This window comes from Dreissena polymorpha, chromosome 1 (genome assembly GCF_020536995.1).
Source record: "Dreissena polymorpha isolate Duluth1 chromosome 1, UMN_Dpol_1.0, whole genome shotgun sequence".
Taxonomy (NCBI): domain Eukaryota; kingdom Metazoa; phylum Mollusca; class Bivalvia; order Myida; family Dreissenidae; genus Dreissena; species Dreissena polymorpha.
The window spans coordinates 68974585-68995563 of record NC_068355.1 but is presented as its reverse complement, the minus strand read 5'-3'; the positions used below and the strand labels follow the sequence as shown (position 1 = coordinate 68995563).

General features: G+C 36.2%; 1 protein-coding gene across 2 annotated transcripts in view; it reads right to left on the bottom strand.

Annotated features, from left to right (window-relative positions):
- LOC127833815 (transcription elongation factor SPT6-like) overlaps positions 1 to 20979 on the bottom strand; it is a 61688-nt gene that overhangs the window by 20741 nt on the left and 19968 nt on the right. For both annotated transcript variants that reach the window (XM_052359293.1, XM_052359299.1), the window contains exons 15-28: positions 19902 to 20052; positions 19266 to 19466; positions 18120 to 18263; positions 16415 to 16548; positions 13318 to 13435; positions 12831 to 12907; positions 11655 to 11790; positions 8882 to 9019; positions 7533 to 7700; positions 7081 to 7208; positions 4505 to 4712; positions 2319 to 2466; positions 1268 to 1416; positions 572 to 712 (exon numbers count right to left, since the gene is read on the bottom strand). In XM_052359293.1, the coding sequence (XP_052215253.1) occupies positions 572 to 712; positions 1268 to 1416; positions 2319 to 2466; positions 4505 to 4712; positions 7081 to 7208; positions 7533 to 7700; positions 8882 to 9019; positions 11655 to 11790; positions 12831 to 12907; positions 13318 to 13435; positions 16415 to 16548; positions 18120 to 18263; positions 19266 to 19466; positions 19902 to 20052 (2041 nt within the window). The remainder of the gene's footprint in view (positions 1 to 571; positions 713 to 1267; positions 1417 to 2318; positions 2467 to 4504; positions 4713 to 7080; positions 7209 to 7532; positions 7701 to 8881; positions 9020 to 11654; positions 11791 to 12830; positions 12908 to 13317; positions 13436 to 16414; positions 16549 to 18119; positions 18264 to 19265; positions 19467 to 19901; positions 20053 to 20979) is intronic.

Below are 20979 nucleotides of genomic sequence, written 5' to 3'. Positions count from 1 at the left end.
CCATGAGATACACATGCATGCCAAATATCAAGTTGCTATCTTCAATATTGCAAAAGTACTCATCAAATGAGCGATTTTGGCCACATATATTTGACCTCTGACCTTGAAGGATGACCTTGACCTTTCACCACTCAAAATGTGCAGCTCCATGAAATACACATGCATGCCAAATATCAAGTTGCTATCTTGAATATTGAAATATTGCAAAAGTGTACATTAAATGAGCGATTTTGACCCATATATTTGACCTTGACCTTTCACCACTCAAAATGTTCAGCTCCATGAGATACATATGCATGCCAAATATCAAGTTGCTATCTTCAATATTGCAAAAGTTATTGCAAATGTTAAAGTTGGCACAAACCAACAGACCAACCAACCAACAAACCAACCAACAGACCAACAGACAGGGCAAATACAATATGTCCCCCACTACTATAGTGGGGGACATAAAAACAAGACTGAATCTGATTATGAAGCCATACTTTTTCCATTCATCTTATCTCTATTACATATTATATACCTACAAAATCAATATTAAGATCTAATACATATAACCAGCCAACACTACCTTGACTCTTTCCATTGGGTCCGTCACTTTCTTATCGCTGAGATTTTTTATGTGAATGAAGCCAGTGCAGCCGTTGTCCAGTCGACAACGCACACCCACAGCAGAGCCAGGGCAGCTTCCATTGTCAAAATGACTCCAGACCTATGGGCAGAAATACTAGAAATGTTTAATAATATTGCTTTGTGCGGAATAATTAAAATGTGTGACTTGTGGAAATGTCTGGATCCTTTTTCTTCAGAAATAAATGTCTCACAAGTTTGTTACATATTATGACTAGTTTAACTTTGCATTGCCTGACAAGTTAAATCTATTAAACTACCAGTGAAATTTAGAGAATTGTTACAAAATAAAAATTATCCTCAATGATAAACATTCTTGAAGAACAGAGGAATCAAATCCTAGCTTATTTAATTTACAAATTATAGTACTTAGATGGTTTGGTCAATGGAGCATAAACCATGCCATTTTAAATATACATATGTAGGAGAAATATGTCAAATAACACTGACAATGCTCAAATAGTGTTACAAGCTTTTCCATCCAACAATAAAAGACCTGGCTTTTTTTTTATTTCTTATCAATCAATCAAATCTCAGCACAAACGTCAATAATACATTTCTATATAAAGCTCTAATTCATGACCATCATACTGACAAGACTATAATTCACTATCAGGCAATCAAAGCACTGACTAACCTCACTGAGCTCTGGGAAGTCATTCTTGTTACAGAAGGGGCACTGCCAGAGCCCCGTGTCCTCATTCCTCACTGGGTCTGCTTGGTCCAGCTGTTCCCCATGGGGCTTGCGGTGAGCAATCCCCATCACACGCACCATCATCAGCTTACCTGAACATAAACATAGGGCAACATTGGTACAAGAACATAAACATAGGGCAACATTGGTACAAGAACATAAACATAGGGCTACATTGGTACATAAACATATGGCAACATTGGTACAAGAACATTAACATAGGGCAACATTGGTACAAGAACATAAACATAGGGCAATATTGGTACAAGAACATAAAAATAGGGCAACATTGGTACATAAAAATAGGGCAACATTGGTACAAGAACATAAACATAGGGCAACATTGGTACAAAAACATAATCATAGGGCAACATTGGTACAAGAACATAAACATAGGGCAACATTGGTACAAGAACATAATCATAGGGTCATATTGGTACAAGAACATAAACATAGGGCAAAATTGGTACATAAACATAAAGAAACATTGATACATAAACATAGGGCAACATTGGTTCATAAACATATGGCAACATTGGTACAAAAACAGGAACATAGGGCAACATTGGTACATCAACATAGGGCAACATTGGTACAAGAACATAAACATAGGGCAACATTGGTACAAGAACATAAACATACTTACATAGGGCAACATTTGCACAAGAACATAAACATAGGGCAGCATTGGTACAAGAACATAAACATTGAGTTATTTCCCCTTGGAAAGTATAAGCATACAATAACAGGTCAGTATTTATGACATTAAAACATAGGGTAACATTGGTACAAGAACATGAACATCAGCCTGTGAAGGTTGTTGGATTGTTCACAATTACTTTACATACTCACACTTTTTACAGGGCAAGCTGGCTATCCTTTGCACAAAGGACTTCAACATTTAATTGTGATGGAAGAATCATAATGAAATGAATCTGAATTCTTTGTGTAAACCCTCTGCATTGAAAAACAGTTGTAATCTTATCAGTCTTACCTATGTAGAATGTATCTGGTGTCTCCTTCGTTATCATGTTGAAGCGTTCTTCATTGGTAGGGGACCGATATGGGGTCCTTAGGTCCTTGTACCTGTGATTAAGCTCAGCTCTGATATCATACAGTGTTATGTGCTTGTCACCATAGCCCTGTAAACAGAAATGAAGTTTAAAGATATCAATGTGTCTCCTTATTAGTTTTTTTATAATAATGCCGGATAATGTTAAAGAAATAATCACATAAATAAACAAGAGATGTGTTCGTCAAAACACAATGCCCCTACTGCGCCACTTTGAAATAAAATTTCTATCTATCATTTGGCAGGTATAGAAATCATCTCCCTTTAAAGCTGTAGCTGTAGACAGTCAAAAATGACCAAGTCAGACATCACTGACAACCAAGGCCTGTGGTTTATCAAAGAGATCATAGCCAGAGTTCATCATGTATCTATGGACATAAGTCCACAGGTATGTAATTCACAAATTCCTACAGGAAAGAAATGATAATTATATCATTTAAAAAAAACATTTGACAAATTAATCATTTGAGTTATAAATAATCAAAATAAAAAATCTGTACAGTAACTGTGAAAAGAACTTCAATTCTTGATAAGGAAATATATAATCTGAGATTTATAATTATATAAATTACTTCCCTTGAAAATAATTGTCTATAACAAATCTCTATTTTTAGTAGCAAATAATTAAAAGCCACTACTGTGACTGTAGATTCACCACTTAAAATGTGCAGCTCCATGAGATACACATGCATGCCAAATATCAAGTTGCTATCTTCAATATTGAATAATTATCTCCCTTTAAAGCTTATTACTTCCCTTGGATTTGTATTTTTGACCTTAGACCTTGAAGGATGACCTTGACCTTTAACCACGATGTGTTTGTCAGAAACACAATGCCACATACTGCGCCGCTTTGATTTATTTAACATAAATATATAATTTGGCAGGTCAGATAATTATGTCCATTTAAAGCTTATTACTTCCCTTGGATTTTTTTTTCCACCCCGTGACCTAGTTTTTGATCCGGCATGACCCATATTCGAACCTGACCTAGATATTGTCTAGATACAACTTCTGACCAAGTTTCGTAAAGATCGGATGCAAACTATTTGAATTAGAGAGCGGACATGAAAAGTGTGACAGACTGACAGACAGACTGACTGACAGACTGACGAACAGTGTGAAAACTATATACCCCCTTTTCTTCGAAAGAAGGCATAAAAACAAACAAACACACACAACAAACTTCTACAAATCCACAGAATGTCAACAGTTTACCAATTATATCAGCCTGTTTAAGAACATCATCTATATGTAAAAATATCAAGATCACAATAGCATCATTTAACAAGCAATTTGTCGAATTGATATCCCCCACCAAATATATTCCGTTAATGGATGGTTGCAAATCCCTTTATAACCAGTATAATAAGAAATTTGAGGGTAGGGTAATTGCATTGAAATTCTCCACATTGATATCTATGCACCCATGAAGTTCTATATTGAATTCTGAAAAGTTACATCATACATAAACAACAAAGGGAACAAGAGCTGTGTTCGTGACACACAATGCCCCCTACTGTGCCGCCTTGAAGCCATATATTTGACCTTTGACCTTGAAGGATGACCTTGACCTTTCACCACTCAAAATGTGCAGCTCCATGAGATACACATGCATGCCAAATATCAAGTTTCTATCTTCAGTATTGCAAAAGTTATGAGCAAGGTTAAGTTTTTGGACATACACATACAATGACAGACAGATATATACAATGACAGACAGGCCAAAAACAATATACCCCCGATCATTTGATCCAGGAACATAAAAAACTCTTATTCAAGAAAGAGTTGGGTTATGGTTCTTGTGCACATCTCCTAATCTATACACCCATGAAGTTTCATGATGATATCTCATCTAGTTTTAGAGATATAGTCCTGAACAGTTTGTGACAGACGGATGGACAACGCCAATTCTATATAACTCCGCCTTTTGGAGGGGGGGGGGGGGATAATTATATTTACATCACAATTTATAATTTAAAATAATATGTATGCAAAAAAAAACAATATTTCAGCAGAATTCCCAAATCTACCGCATATAAAAATATATAACAAAATCAAAGTTTAAGCAATCAGTTAATCATATGCAAAACAATTATCCAACCAACCTGTCTTTCAAGCTCCTCTGCAAAAGCATCAAGGTCAAGGTCCTTGAGACGCTCAGGACTCTCCAGGATCTCCTCCAGGGCACCTGCCGGGTTGGCGTCCTCAGCCGTGTCGTCGTACTCCAGTGCGTCTACAGCCATCTTACGGGCCCACTCGTAGTACTCTGGATGCACGCGGGAACCATCTAGTACTTCTACATACGCCTCCGTGCTGAAGAGTTGAAGTCATTACATGGCAATATTTGGAGCATTTATATGCCTAAGTTCTTAATTTACAAAACAGTAATAATTTTTTTGCAATATAAGCAATATTTCAGTTGTTTAAAAGTTGCCATTAAAGTTTTTTTCCGAAAATGTGTAGCCAATTTAAGAAGTTAACCTGTACTGAACTTATGAACATTAACTAGAAACTGTCCATCTTTAATCAGATATAGGGTAAGTACTGTGCCTAGGCCTTGCAGTAAACTCATGAACCAAGGTCAGACAGGACAGTGCATTAACAACTGAGCTAACCTTACCAACTACGTAACTTATAGAAAATATCATTTTGATAAGTGTATAAATTTAAGTCTACGCAATTCAAGGTGCTAACAATGTTTCTTTCATACACAAATGCAAATTAATGTAACCTATCTACAACATATGAGCTGTGCTCTGTTAAAAGGTTGTTTACAGCATGTGCATAAAGTGTTGCCCCATATATGCCTGTGCCGTCCGCACAGGCTAATCAGGGACATTTTCCACTTGTATGGCATTTTTGTTAACAAAAAATCTCTTCCTTGCAAAAATCCAGTTTTGGCAGAAAGTGTCATCCCTGATTTCTCTGTGCAGACTGCACAGTCTAATCTGGGACGACACCTAACGCACAAGCATTAAACCCCCCTTTAACAGAGAACGGCTCATATCATTATCTTCATTAAATCAGGTTGGTGAGCTCAGTTGATAGAGCACTTGAAAACAAATCCATGGCCCACAGATTTTATCCCACACCCTGCCCCATAACTGGGGATTAATCATTAAATCTTGTCAATTGCTCACACCCTGCCCCATAACTGGAAATTAATCATTAAATCTTGTCAATGGCTCACACCCTGTCCCATAACTTGGGATTAATCATTAAATCTTGTCAATGGCTCACACCCTGCCCCATAACTGGGGATGGATCATTAAATCTTGTCAATGGCTCACACCCTGCCTCATAACTGGGGATGAATCATTAAATCTTGTCAATGGCTCACACCCTGCCCCATAACTGGGGATGAATCATTAAATCTTGTCAATGGCTCACACCCTGCCCCATAACCGGGGATGAATCATTAAATCTTGTCAATGACACACACCCTGCCCCATAACTGGGGATTTATCATTAAATCTTGTCAATGGCTCACACCCTGCCCCATAACTGGGGATTAATCATTAAATCTTGTCAATGGCTCACACCCTGCCCCATAACTGGGGATAAATCATTAAATCTTGTCAATGGCTCACACCCTGCCCCATAACCGGGGATGAATCATTAAATCTTGTCAATGGCTCACACCCTGCCCCATAACTGGGGATTAATCATTAAATCTTGTCAATGGCTCACACCCTGCCCCATAACTGGGGATTAATCATTAAATCTTGTCAATGGCTCACACCCTGCCCCATAACTGGTGATTAATCATTAAATCTTGTCAATGGCTCACACCATGCCCCATAACTGGGGATGAATCATTAAATCTTGTCAATGGCTCACACCCTGCCCCATAACTGGGGATTAACCATTAAATCTTGTCAATGGCTCACAACCTGCCCCATAACTGGGGATTAATCATTAAATCTTGTCAATGGCTCACACCCTGCCCCATAACTGGGGATTGATCATTAAATCTTGTCAATGGCTCACACCCTGCCCCATAACTGGGGATTAATCATTAAATCTTGTCAATGGCTCACAACCTGCCCCATAACTGGGGATTAATCATTAAATCTTGTCAATGGCTCACACCCTGCCCCATAACTGGGGATTAATCATGAACTCTTGTCAATGGCTCACACCCTGCCCCATAACTGGGGATTTATCATTAAATCTTGTCAATGGCTCACACCCTGCCCCATAACTGGGGATTAATCATTAAATCTTGTCAATTGCCCACACCCTGCCCCATAACTGGGGATTAATCATGAACTCTTGTCAATGGCTCACACCCTGCCCCATAACTGGGGATTAATCATTAAATCTTGTCAATGGCAATTCTCCCCCTATCTCTGATTCAAGTTAGGCAGATTTCAGTTGCAAACATTAGTATGAGCACTTACTGGTAAACCAGCAAACCCACAACATGGGAGTTCCTTAACTGAATGCAACAACATCACCGAAATACTGCTCAAAACACCAAAACATAAATCACAACGAACACAAAATTATCTTCATCAAATTAATTTCAGTTCCATATATCTTGTATTTAAGGTGTCACTGAGTTTGTATAGAGATGCAACGTGTCTTATTTAATATTTAACTGCACCTTGATCTTTTCATCTTCAAACATTTACTGTATTAATTTCATTATAAACTATAATAACTCTGTTCAGCCTACCTGTCTCCCAATGAGTTTGTGTCAATCTTTATGAAGCCAGCACAATTGATGAACACTTTTGGCCCCATTCTACACATGGTGACTAGATGGGTTCGATTTTCCAACCTTGTGCTGCTCTGCCTCAGGGTCTGAAATATTGTAATCTTTTCTTCTAATTCCTCAAAAAGAATTGTTTACATTAGTTAAGCTCAGTTGAAAACATAATTTAATTTAATGAAAAGATAATTTAGTTTAATATAACAGTTAAACAAATAGCTCTTGTGAAGCTTTTTACTTGGCTATATTAGACTAACTCTTTTGTAAAGAGTTTTAAAAACTTGGTTAAGTTTCAAAAAAAATATTTGTATTGTGTCATTTACTTGTTATTAATATTTCCCTTTATGCTAAAAGAAAACATTATTAAACAAATTGCACTATCAATGGTGGCAATCAACCCCCCTTCCACCACTGACCCTGAGCAATGCAGCCCCTTTTCTGGGCCCCAGTCCGCAGATGAACTGCACAAGGACTGACGTGTGTGGGTTGGAAATGGCGCGGTTCACATCCACCCCCACCTCGTTGACTCGATTCACAAACTCCAGGTTCAGAGCACTGAGTAGCTCCTCCTTGGAGATGGAATCCTGAAAAAACAAAAAAAAACAAGCGATGACATGATTTTTTTTCATAAACAGAATAAGAACAGAATACACAAGATTTTATTTTATGCTTTTTAAATTGCTCTCACAGGACCTGTACCACAGTCCAAACATGAATATTTTTTCCATATATTACCAAATAATGACCAAGAAAATTTTACAAAATTGAATCAAGTACTTTTTTTTTCAATTTGTTACAGCTGATTTTCAGACCAGTTGAGACCATTCCTTTCGAAACACTCCAATATTACTGTTGTTAACAGTTACAAGCACTTCATTGCCCATTGAACAAACACATAACAAAAACACGTTCAAAACCATGTTGCATTCAATCTTCATTTAAATCTACTTACTCTCACAATATGTACCTGGTTTAGGCATGTTAATGGGAAAACCCACATCTTGAATGGATGTCACATTGTCAAGTCACGCGGTCAGTGCACCAACACTTAAGATTGTATACCTTTGGTATTCATTTGACACAATACAGAATGAATTTAAGTAATTTTTGTTGTTAATTGAACATTTTTTTTAATACATTGCAACTCTACATTTAATCCTTACACATGATTTAGCAATAAGTTTTTTCCCCTATTTTTATAATTGTACAACGTAAATTTCCCATATTTACCCAAATTTTTTCACTAAATGCTCACAAGCCAGAATTTGCCAAATCATTTTACACTAGAGCTCTGTCACAAACTTGAATTAAACCCCTACACGACCAAATGAAGAATGTCCACAAAATGTATGAAAAAGTATTCAAGTAAAATTCTTCTGAAAACTTATTAAAAGTTTCTGCAATTGTTGACCACAAACTTTGCAACAGTAAGTGCGACAAGTAGAAAACAAGACCACCGCAAAGCGGTGGCCAATGCTCGGCTGTGGGTGCAGTTTTGAATAAATGAAAGCTTGTCAGAAGTGACCTTGACCTTTGACCTAGTGACCCAAAAATGGGTCTGGCATGTAGAACTCATCAATGTGTATTTACATATGAAGTTTCAAAGTTGTATGTGGAAGCACTTCGATTTTAGAGCCTATGTTAAGTTTTTAGCACGACGCGGACGGCAGACGCTGGACGATGAGCTGGCTATGACAATACCTTGGGTTTTCTCTGAAAACAGCCAAGCTAAAAATATCTTAACTAAATAAATGCGGTAACTAGCCTGCATAGGGTGGTACTTGAGACAAAGGATTTCCTCGTCCTGGTTACAGAGCTGAGCAAACTCTATGAGCGGATCTTGCAGCCTGCGAGCCACACACACAGCGTGACGTAGCACCGCAGGGTACTCCCGAAACTCCTCCTGGATAACATATTCACAACACATACACAATATATGAGCAGTAGTAATGACGAACAAAAGAAAACTACGGAAAGTGCATTAAGGCCCAATGTGTACATGTCCATACAAGGGAAAATGTATGGAAGTTTGATATTAAGTACTTTAAATGGATGAAAACATAAAGTTTTTAAGACAAAATAAATGTTTGGTCTTAAAAAAGCGGTCTACAGACTACAGAGATAACTTAAAATAACTGACATATATATATATTTGCTTTGATACTATATAGCATTTTTGAAACTGTGATAACAAACGAAGTTTTCTTAGTTTGATGTTCTTACTTATTGCAAAAAATAAACAAGAGGGCCTGAAAGGCCCAAAGTCACTCACCTGAGATAACAAGATATTATTGGGACAAATCTTCTGACCTAGTTTCATGAAGATCGAAAAATAAATGTGGCCTCTACAGTGTTAACAAGGTTTTACTACAGCCATATAAGGAAAAATGCCCCGCCCCCTGGCGGCCATGTTTTTCAGCCAACCGGCATCATTTTCGAACTCTTTCAAGATATTATTGGGATGAATCTTCTGACCAAGTTTCATGAAGATTGGAAATAAATGTGGCCTCTAGAGTATTAACAAAATTTTATTATAGCCATATAAGGAAAAATGCCCCGCCCCTTGGCAGCCATAATTTTCAAGCAAAGGTTACCATTTTTGAACTCATCTAAGATATCATTGGGACAAATCTTCTGAGCAAGTTTCATGAAGATCGGAAAATAAATATGGCCTCTAGATTGTAAACAAGGTTTTACTAAAGCCATATAAGGAAAAATGCCCCGCCCCCTGGCGGCCATGTTTTTCAACCAACCGGCATCATTTTCGAAACTCGTCCAAGGTATTATTGGGATGAATCTTCTTACCAAGTTTCATGAAGATCAGACAATAAATGTCGCCTCTAGAGTGTTAACAAGATTTAGTATAGCCATATATAGCCAGGAAAAATGCCCCGCCCCTTGGCAGCTATGTTTTTCAAGCAAATGTACCCATTTTTCGAACTCATCCAAGATATTATTGAGACCAACCTTCTGACTAAATTTCATGAAGATTGGACAATAAATGTGGCCTCTACAGAGTAAACAAGGCAAATGCTGACGCCGCACAATGCAAAACGTACAACGTATGACGGACTAAAGGCGATCACAAAAGCTCACCATGAGCATGTTGTGCTCAGGTGAGCTAAAAAGGGAAAATGGGTGATTATATTCATTAATGTTAATATAATAAATGATCTATGGAAAATGCTTAACTGACCATTGAGTTTAAATCATTTTTATTTAAGAGCCGAGTTCCAGTTTAAGCATCAATGAAATCTATGAGAAGAAAATATTGTGTTAATTTTTTTGTTCAACACACATTTCTTTTTCTAGCTCAAGATAGTATTTTGTGCAATTGAGCAGAACATCTTGTTATTAATTTTCATTCAGGACCAATTATTAATGAACATTTGTGTGAATTTGTTTAATGGCTATAAGATGGATTTCTATGTTTAGCGGCAGCAGCCATTTTAGCAATAATGCGGAATCAATGGTACATTTGGTAGAGGACAGTCACAAAAATATCGGTGTAGATTTTCATGAAGATTTACCCAGAATTAAAGAACATATATCCAACATACAAAACTTTGGCCTATATTCTTAATAAAGGCTTTATACACGCTTGCCCCGAAGTTGCTTAGCTATAAGCCAAGATTTTTGTTCATAAATCCACTTTTAATCAATTTCTTACTTGGTTCTTTTATACAGAACATTATTTCCATTTCTTATGCCATAGAACCAGTCGGTACTTTCTTAACATCATGGTTTAAGTTCAAAGATGAATTTCTCTCTCTTCACTGGCATTATATTTGTTACAAAAGCTAAATATTGCAGAGATATTTATTCTATGATGATTTTGGACAGTGATACATTCTCTGAGATCTTTTTAATCTAAGTTCTTACAAGATTGTCAATGGCTATCTAATAAACTTGTTTGAACAACCAGGCACTTGCTACAATATTTTATTTTACACGTTTATGTGATTTATTTGGTAAAGTTGTTATAAACATGGATGATACTACACATGTCACTGATCATATCTGAATATTCATGATTGCTGCGTGTTAACTAACAATTTGTGCATGTCATAATTTTAAATAATGAGGAAATGCTTTTTTGTACATACTTAAAACTTCCTCAAAGACTTAAACATTACAGTTGTTGTTTTACTTATTGCATTACTGAATGGTATATTCATCTAATTGAAGTAGAAATTTCCTATTATAAACGGCTTGGAAAACTACTATAAACGAGTAACAGTCTACATAAACAAGAGCACCGCATAACGGGTGCCACGCTCGGCTGCGATTTAGAGGTCACAGTGACCTTGACCTTTGACCTAGTGACCCAAAAATGGGTGTGGCGTGTAGAACTCATCAAGGTGCATCTACATATGAAGTTTCAAAGTTGTAGGTGGAAGGACTTTGATTTTAGAGTCGATGTTAAAAACCTTTACAAACCTTGACACGGACGGCAGACACGACGAGCTGGCTATAACAATACCTCGGGTTTTCTTCGAAAACAGCCAAGCTAAAAATGACAAGCCTAAAACTCTTACATCAGCTCTTGAGCTGTTTGCGTAGACCATGGCCAGCTCATTGTCAACAAGCTCTACATTGATGGGAGGCAACTGAGCTTCCTGCTCCAACTCTGCTATCACTTTCTTTATGTCATCCATGATCATCATGGCATCACTGGAAAACAGCTTCAAGGTGAGTTGTACTATATCTGGTGAGTTATTATATAAGATTTCAACAAATACATGTAAGGTACCAGTTACAAGCAATCATCGCAATATTCTGATGGCATTGGGTCCTACCATTTTGAAAACATTTTTGTCTCCATAGAAATCTTGATAATCTTTGTTGTGTCTATTTTTTTTCAATCATAAGAAAAAGTTTCACAGTAGTTTGTTGGATTTCATATGCTACCCAGACCTGTTGGTCTCTACAGTGTACTCCACCAAGATAAAATCGTAGACATTTACAAAAGAGAATAATAATAGCAAACAGACGTAATGCCAATGGAAATTGTTTATTTGCTGCATAATCAATGTTCATGACATCATCTAGTTAATTTTATAACAGCAAAAGGTCACCATATTGTTTTACATTATGTTTTAACTTATTTGACAACACTCTTAAAACAGGCATATAGATTAAGTATTTATAGAAGTTAAATGTGAACAAACTTCTTAGTTTAAATAAATAATGAACACATTTTTTTAGACATGCAATATTTATCTCACATACATATTTTAAAACACAATGGATGTTTAAGTAAAACTATTCCTATTGCATACTTTGTAATGTCTGTATAATTAAAACATGCAATTAACATAATGATTGAAACTTTATGGATGTTTAAGGTATTAAAACTTCAAAGAGAGAAACTTAATACTAAAATGCTCAATTTTGTACATGAACCCATTTTTGGATACACAATTCGGATAAAACAGGAGTGTGATGGAGAGACCTCAGGGCAGCTTGTCCACAACAGTAAGATCTGAGGTAACATGTATTTTAACCTTATGAAGAATGAAAAATCTGTTAAAAATTGTCATATTAGAACATTTCACTATTGTTAAACAATGTATGCATTTTCAAGTAATAGAAATGCATGAAACGCAAATAATCAGAACACTCGTGTTCCTTCATTCACATACATTTAATATGCTATTAAAGTTCACAAGAATCTGTTATGGCAAACAACCAAGTATAAAGAGTACACATACTAGTTCTCGGCTGTAACAGCTATCACATGTGGCTTCTTGGTCTCGATGAATTCTTTCAACTTCTCCATGTCCTTTTCCTGCATATATATCAATACACACTTCATAATATACCAAAATTGAGTTAGAGAGAGGACAAACCTGGCCTTTTTTTACAAATATGTATTTAAGGGCCATGACATGCTACAGGAAACTTTGCTGGTTATAGTGCTAGGCCAAGATTTTATACCCAAAATATTGTGAACATATTTGACAATGACAGGATTGAACTATGTACTTTAGAAAGCTGACAAGATTAATTGGGCCAATGATTTTATAATTAAAGGGTAATTATTCAGAAACACCTCCACAATCTCGCAACTTACACAATTGTGCAAATATAGTATGCCCATATACATCATAACCAAGTTACATGAAATCTTGACACCCAAAAGGAGAAAAAAGGCAGCAAGGGGGAAAAAAGCACACAATTGCATTAAAGTTTCCCGACCTTTTCCTCTCTCTCCATGGGTCGCTGAGACCGAATCCTCTTGGTAAGATTGGGCAGGCGAATAAAGTCTGTCACCTCCCCCTCCCCGTTCACCATGCAACCAAACGCTGTGGTATCCCTGCAAAAGGGAGAGAAAAAGGGAGGCTATTGCATATGCAAACAGCATCCTCAAGGATCAACCTTAGCAGCCCGCACAGGCTGATCTGCACTTTATGGCAGACATTCACAAAAAAGCTGGACCGTCGACCTAACCGACGTTTGTAAGAAAGGTCCGATTGAAAATGCTATGTTACCGGTCCGAATGTCCGATAAATAATAAAAGATCAGAAATTCATATATTTCATAGAATTACAATCTGAAAATAAAAAAGCGCTTAAAAGAAATATGAGCATGAAAAAGTTCATCGTATTTCTGTTAACATACATGAAATGTTCCTGCGCATGCGCAACGGACACTTCCGAGTAAATATTGTCAATAGTTGTTACGTTTAAACGAAACAAGTCCTGCAACTCAGATCATTGTAATTGGGGGCATTAACAGTTTGTTCCCAATTGAATTTACGCTGAGTAGTGCATTTTTATTGATTTATATATCCAGGGGTGTGATTGAGGCAAAGTCAGAGGGGAGGAAAATTCTGTTGACTGATTTTGACTACGCGAATGGCGCGCATAACGCAATGACAAACATAAAAACAGACATTAAAATAAACAACTTTTTGAACTTCATAACAATATTTCTTTATAAAAACCTGTTGAACTTCACATTTAACATACTGAGGATGCAAAGTAAACAGTTAAGTATTTATTGTGATCAATAGCAGCAGTTTTTCAATGTATTGAATGACAGTTAATAGACTAAATATAAACAAACACACTTGAGTGTTCTTCTGGTGTTAATGATGTATTAATTGAGTTAAATTAATATATTTAATTTGTTTACCTTTCAATATCTTGCATTTCACATCTTCACTCAGTTCAAAGCTATTTCAGTTAACTGAACAGCGTGACAAACATAATAAAGCAGAATATGCATATGAATCTGATTATACACAGACCCACAGACATATAAAAATCAAATCATGTTTGTCTATTTCCATGTTCAAACGATACTCTCTAAATTGTTTTACTTTGTGAGTAGACTACACTCCAATTTGCAAACACTGGTTTCCGTGACACAAATTCAGTGGGCACATTTCTTAACAAAATATGTGTTGCTTGTATCTAAAACGTAGTCTTTTTTTTGACAAACACATTTCATTATTCCTATCAGACTAGGTGATGTCAGTCGTTTATTCGATTGCTATTTGTTATTTCAATAATCTTAATTTTCTCTTCACAACGGCGCCATTTGCAAACAAATTACAGAGCGCATTTTAAGAACACGATTTTAATTGGAAGATTGGGAAACGACAGCCAAATATATGGCTCGTTTTAAAAATGCTTAGGCAGAATCTACCAGTGTAAAATGCGGAGAGATTTCGCGGGCCGCGGATATTTCAGACCGCTTATAAAATACGTCCGCGGAATCGGTGGTAGCCCCTCTCCCCCACATTTTTTAAAACGAATTTACGCAAATCTCAGAAGTGACATCCAGATCAACCCGATCCGCGGAAATCCGCGGAAAAATCACACACCTGTATATCTTTGTGGCCAGTTTATTGACATGTGTATAATAATTTAGAGTTATCATGTAATTTCACGACCGGGAAATAGTTTTCTATGAACTTTTCGTAATACCGATAATTGCTTAGTGCTTTGAAATTAAGTTGGGGGAAGGGGCGTTTCTCTTAGGGGAAGGGGCCTATATAAAGCCCCTGCTGAATAAGGAAAAGCCCTATTAGTATCTGAAAACTTTTTTTCAACTGCAATTTGCACACCAGTATACAATAATCAAATTTTATATTGAGAATTTGCTTTGTTTTTAACGATTTGTTTGGTTTGAATATTTTTTATTTAAAATATTGCAATTGTGTTTTGATTTGTTAGTGTTCAGTGTTGTGTTGCTTTTTTCCATTTCATTATTCTAATTATCATTATATCAATATATTTGAGTTGGATTACATGATGTTTCGGTCCTGTGAATCCCAGTCTGGTCCTGCAAGTTTTTTAAGTCCACAGGACCGAATGTCCTGTGGACCATAAATACTTTTGGGAATGTCTGTTATGGTATTATTTGTTTTATGTTAGACTGTTAGTCTCTACTGATCAAAATCCACTGATGGCAAAACTGCCATCATGGATAAGACATTGCCAGCAGAGACGAAACATGTATGAGCATCCAACCTGGATTTCTCATGACAGGCTTCATGTACATGCATGATGTTTACAGGTTTGAACAACTAATTTTTAGCTCAACCTACACTGTACCACACCTAGCTGAGTATTTAAGAAGTCCTGTAAATAATTTTTTGTTCACAGTATCATTCTTCCCTTAATATTAACAAAATAAGACGACTTTATTTGCAATACTGTATTTCATGATGTCACTGTGTTTGTTGAAGTGATGACATTAAACCTGTCCCAGTAACAATTACATTTTGTGCATGTAAAATAAGACATTTAAGTGTATCTTTTTGAAAAATTACATTTTGTACATGTAAATTAAGACATTTAAAAATGTATCTTTTTGGAAGCATACATGTCAAATTGAACTTAAATGAAGTTTGTTATATCACAATTTTTTAGAAAACAATTTAGAAAATTACCCGTTTTATTTCACATTTTATAACACTTTATTTCCATAAAGCATGCAAATCAGACATACTCATAAAAAACTTATTGGAGTTAATTGCTAAATAAATTATAGTCAATAAAAAATATGAAGAAGACAATGTTTACATGCAATATTTTTTATAATAATAATGTAAGTTTTGAACTTAAACGAATAATAAACTTTAAAATGAAACTTTATGGTGTTAAAACTGCAAAAGTAATAGTTGCACATGAAACTTGTCATTTTTGGACATGAACCATTTCTGCATATAAACACACTTTAAAATACTAATAAAAATTCTGATATTATCTCTGAACCAATCGTTTTCCTATCAAATATGCTGCCTGGTTAACACTTTTTCACAGAAAGAGAAAAACTGTCTCACTTCTCAGCAATGAACGCGAGGCCCAGCACTCGGAGCCCAGGCTCGTTATCATCCAGGTCATAGTCATCTTCCATGTGCTGCTCTATCTGGTAGGGAGCTACCTTCAACCAGTTGTACAGCTTACGACAGCACGCCTACGATATAAACACATAGGAACAAATGGCATTTTATGTAGGATGTACTAATACATGGGTGAAAGTACACAAATGAAAAAAAGAAGAAGAAATGATTCAGACGAGGGCCAGGCGGCCCAAAGCCCTGGTCATGGGTCGGAAGGCCCTTGGAAGCTCCTGAACGATAGCAAATTGATCAGCAAATAGGAAGCTATCCTAAAATACAAGACCAACATATGTTGACAGTAATTCTTGACGCTTAATATGCATACAATGGAAAACAAACAATGTTATGTTTGCACACATACAGTAACTTTGTTCAGTCATTTAATCTATTATTCATTTATTTTTATTAAGCATACACTTTTAACTTAAAGAATTACTATAAATGTTTAGTAATGAACACTAAATATTGAAAATCTGTCCATAAAAGACAGATTATCACTACTTAATAGCAGTAGGTTCAAAGTCATAAATAGTTAACCCTTTGCATGCTGGGAAATTTGTCTTCTGCTAAAATGTCGTCTGCTGAATTTCTAAAATTAGCATTTGTTTGATTTTTTTTTAAAGAATACTATCAGAATAGCAAACAGTTTGGATCCTGATGAGACGCCACGTTCTGTGGCGTCTCATCTGGATCCAAACTGTTTGCAAAGGCCTTCAAAATCCGGTTCCAGCGCTCAAAGGGTTAAAATTTCTGCAAGTATCATTACTAAATGTCCTTTATAGACATTGCTCATGGAAACTACAGAATTATTACGGATCATAAGCATTCAGGAGTTAGATACACAAGACAAACAATTCTTTTATTTACAATGCATCACACATTTATCTTTTTAAGCCAATCCGTCCATTTTATTCCCTTAGAATCACATTCAGACAGCCATTGCCAACTCCATTTGTTCTTCGCTTCCTTTTCAAGATCTTGTGTGTTGTAGCCTAGGGGTAAGAACTTCATTGAAAATTTGAACTTTAACGCAAGCAGATGACGCGACAAAAAGCCTGACCATGACAAACGCTTTGTTTGAATAATATTACTTTTCAGCAATTATAGCGAAAGTTCAGTACAAAACGCGGTTTCTTGTAGAAATCCGCAGAAGACCTTTGTACTTTGAACATAGATTGACAAAGGCAGTGACCAGAGGGATAGAACGATTAACGAGACAATAAAAAATGCCCAGGGGGATAAACAAATTGAGAAGAAATGGGCGCATCAAATCTTTTATTAGATATGTGTTAACAAAATTGGGAAACCAATTTATCACATCTGAAATCAATTGTATTTTGTGTGTCGGTATTGCTGGGCACACGGCCCCCCCCCCAAACAAAATCTCATTGGATTTACATGTAACAAAAACGTCTCTGAGGAGCCAAACTTTCACCAATGCTAATAGTGCATTAACTATAAGTAATAACAGCTAAAAATTATGGCATGATATCTTTTAATTAATGCCTCAGAGACAATAACACTTAAATATATTTCCAACTGGAGCAAGTTGTGTAATATTTAAGTTGTATACAATAATTCAATACACTGAGAACAAAGAGTCACACAGAGCAGAAGAGCTATGTTGACTGACGGATCACTGCACCTTCAATATGCCCTCCTTGGCCTCAGTGATAAGTTTGAGCCTGAGTTCCTTTTCCATCTGTGGGTAGAGGATCTTTGTGAGCGCCCGCTCCAGGGCCAGGGTTCTCTGCGTGTTCCACTGCTGCACCAGGTGACTGAACTCATCCTGCCAGGGGGGAAACGCATGGGGCATTAGAACCATGTAAGACTTAATGAATGTATTGTTATTAGACAGAACTGTTTTGTTAAAAGAAGACCAACATAGAACTACAATTTACTCCTAGGCTCTTATGGTTTAATGATGGTTACATATATCCATTTGAACTTAGCTTCTAAGCTGGAACGGGTTCCTTATTTGTTTATTACTGGAAGGCAAGGTTTTATTGAAAGAAGGCTGGATATATATAGAACTGTGAGCACCAAGTCACTGAACACATACTGTCCGGGACAGGCATAGAGAGTTGTACTATGAGAGACTAAATGTATTCATTTGTACTGGACAGCAAGATATTATGACAAGGACTTCATAAAACTCCAAGAACCAGGAAACTTAACTAAACCTGTGCTTAGATATTTGCAGTTTTACCAAAAAAGACTTCATTACTGTATTAACAAGCCTATTGACAAGCAATATATGTCCCCTGCCATCTCCACCATTGTCAGATTTTTTATTTTATTTGTTGACATAGCAACCAGAATTTTTGACGTAAATGAAATGACGTGCATAATGTCCATATTGCCATCCATCAATGTTTCAAGTTTCATGAAAAAATATGAAGAACTTTAATCGCAGGATCCAGAAATGTGCGACAGACAGACGCACAGAGCGCAATCCATAAGTCCCCTTCGGTGAAACCGGTAGGGGACAATAATAAATAAGTTATGGACAGCAAGGTTGTGTTACAAGCAGGTCTCTAATAAATTTCTAGTTCAATAAGAATTTTCTCCTTCAAAAGTGAAATGAAGTCATTATCATTCATAACAAACTGCATCTTCAACGTTTCCTTTTATGTTGTTTTATAGTAAATGAAGTCATTATGAATACGTGTAACAAGTGTTATGTTATGTTCTTAAATACACTACAAATAAAGAGAGCTAAAAGCAATATTTAAATACATGCATCTATAACAGGGAAAATGATGTAGTTTTTTTTACTTGAAATGCATACCCTGTAATAGAGAGATTTCACATCCTCATAGTAATTCTGTATATTTCTGTTGTCAGTTTTCTCATCCATGGTGATACTGATCTCAAGCAGTTTTTCAGTCTCTGACTCCGTTAGTCGCAGAAACTGCTCATCTTTGAGGTCCCGTACTGGTTTGTTGGACAGATACTTGATTGGGTAGCATGGATGCGCTTCATCAATTTCCTATAAATATTTATGTTGTTGCAGTGCGGACAGTAAGCAAAAACAAACAATCAACCCCTGCACCGCTGTGTCAGCTATATTCAAGAATAAATATCACAGGAATGTGTAGATAACTGGGAATAAAGTGTCTTGAATTTCATATTGATGACAAATTAGAAGTTTTGATTCATTAACTTGCAAAATTATGATGTAGTTCACTTAAAGAAAACTTTAAAGATTCTATGCAGACAAATCTACCGCACAGACATTCTGACATTCCATTATTCCCCCTTCCTCCAGGGGCATGATAAATCATTAGATAAGAAGTATAAAATCAATATTACTTTTTGAAAATGTTGATATATAATCATGGTTCAGTATATGAACAAAACTAGTATACAATATTCAGATGTGTTTTTAAATTTCCCTCTCAAAACCCCCAAACTGTGTACTAGCCTTGATGCCTTTCTTGGTGGGTGTGACATGGAGCCTGGCCCTCTCAAAGTACGCCTGTCTCACACATTGCCGCACCAGAGGGTCATGTGCCAGTTGCATGGCCACCATGTGACGAGCTCCCAGCATTACCTCCTCTGCTGTCGGGAATTGACTACAGAGGAAATGTTAATGTTATGGTTCATTTAACCCTTTCACCCTCACAAGCAAAGTGAAAATTGCTTTTGGAACCAGCATAAAACCAGAACAGCCAGCGAGTAACTCACAGTCTGTTCAGGTTTTATGCTGTTTGCTGCTCATCAGTATCTTAAGGTTGGAAATGAAGCCTTATAAATTTGATTCTGGTCAAGAAAATTTTTAATTTAATTTAATTGTCCCAGGGACTACAAAACCATCAAAGTGCGTTTACAAGGGATTAAGAGTTACATAGATTTTGATATTTACTACAAAGACAATAATTTTGGCTGTGCATACATTACTATGGGTACTATTGGGACAATATTTTTCTTAAAACAAATTTTTTAAATAAAATTCATTTTAATTATTAAATACTTACCTGTTATCGTATGCTTATACTTTCCAAGGGGAAATAACTCATCCGGAATTTTAACTGGGAATCCGCCACCTCAATACCGTAATACAGGCCAGGTTAAACATAGTGCAATGCAACCTAGCCAAATATCGGTAACCAACCCTCAATATTCTTTCAATATATATACAAAAATATTAATCGAATAGCGGGGTGGGAGGTGGGACTTACCGATAACAGGTAAGTATTTAATAATTAAAATGAATTTTATTTAAAAAATTTGTTTTAATGTCATAAATACTGACCTGTTATCGTATGCTGATTTTGCAGCTGCGGTGGGAAGGTTCGTATATATTTTCCCAACACAGTAGAACCCATAAACAGGGTTATCAGCTAATGATATCAAGTAATCTTCGTTAAAACGGTATTAATTATGACTTCTCGGACAGAGTAATATGTCTATGTCGTAAAGAAGACACTACCGTTAGTGAAACCACAACAAGCCCAAACGTATACAAATTGTATTGTTGGCACTTCAGAAAACGAAGATAA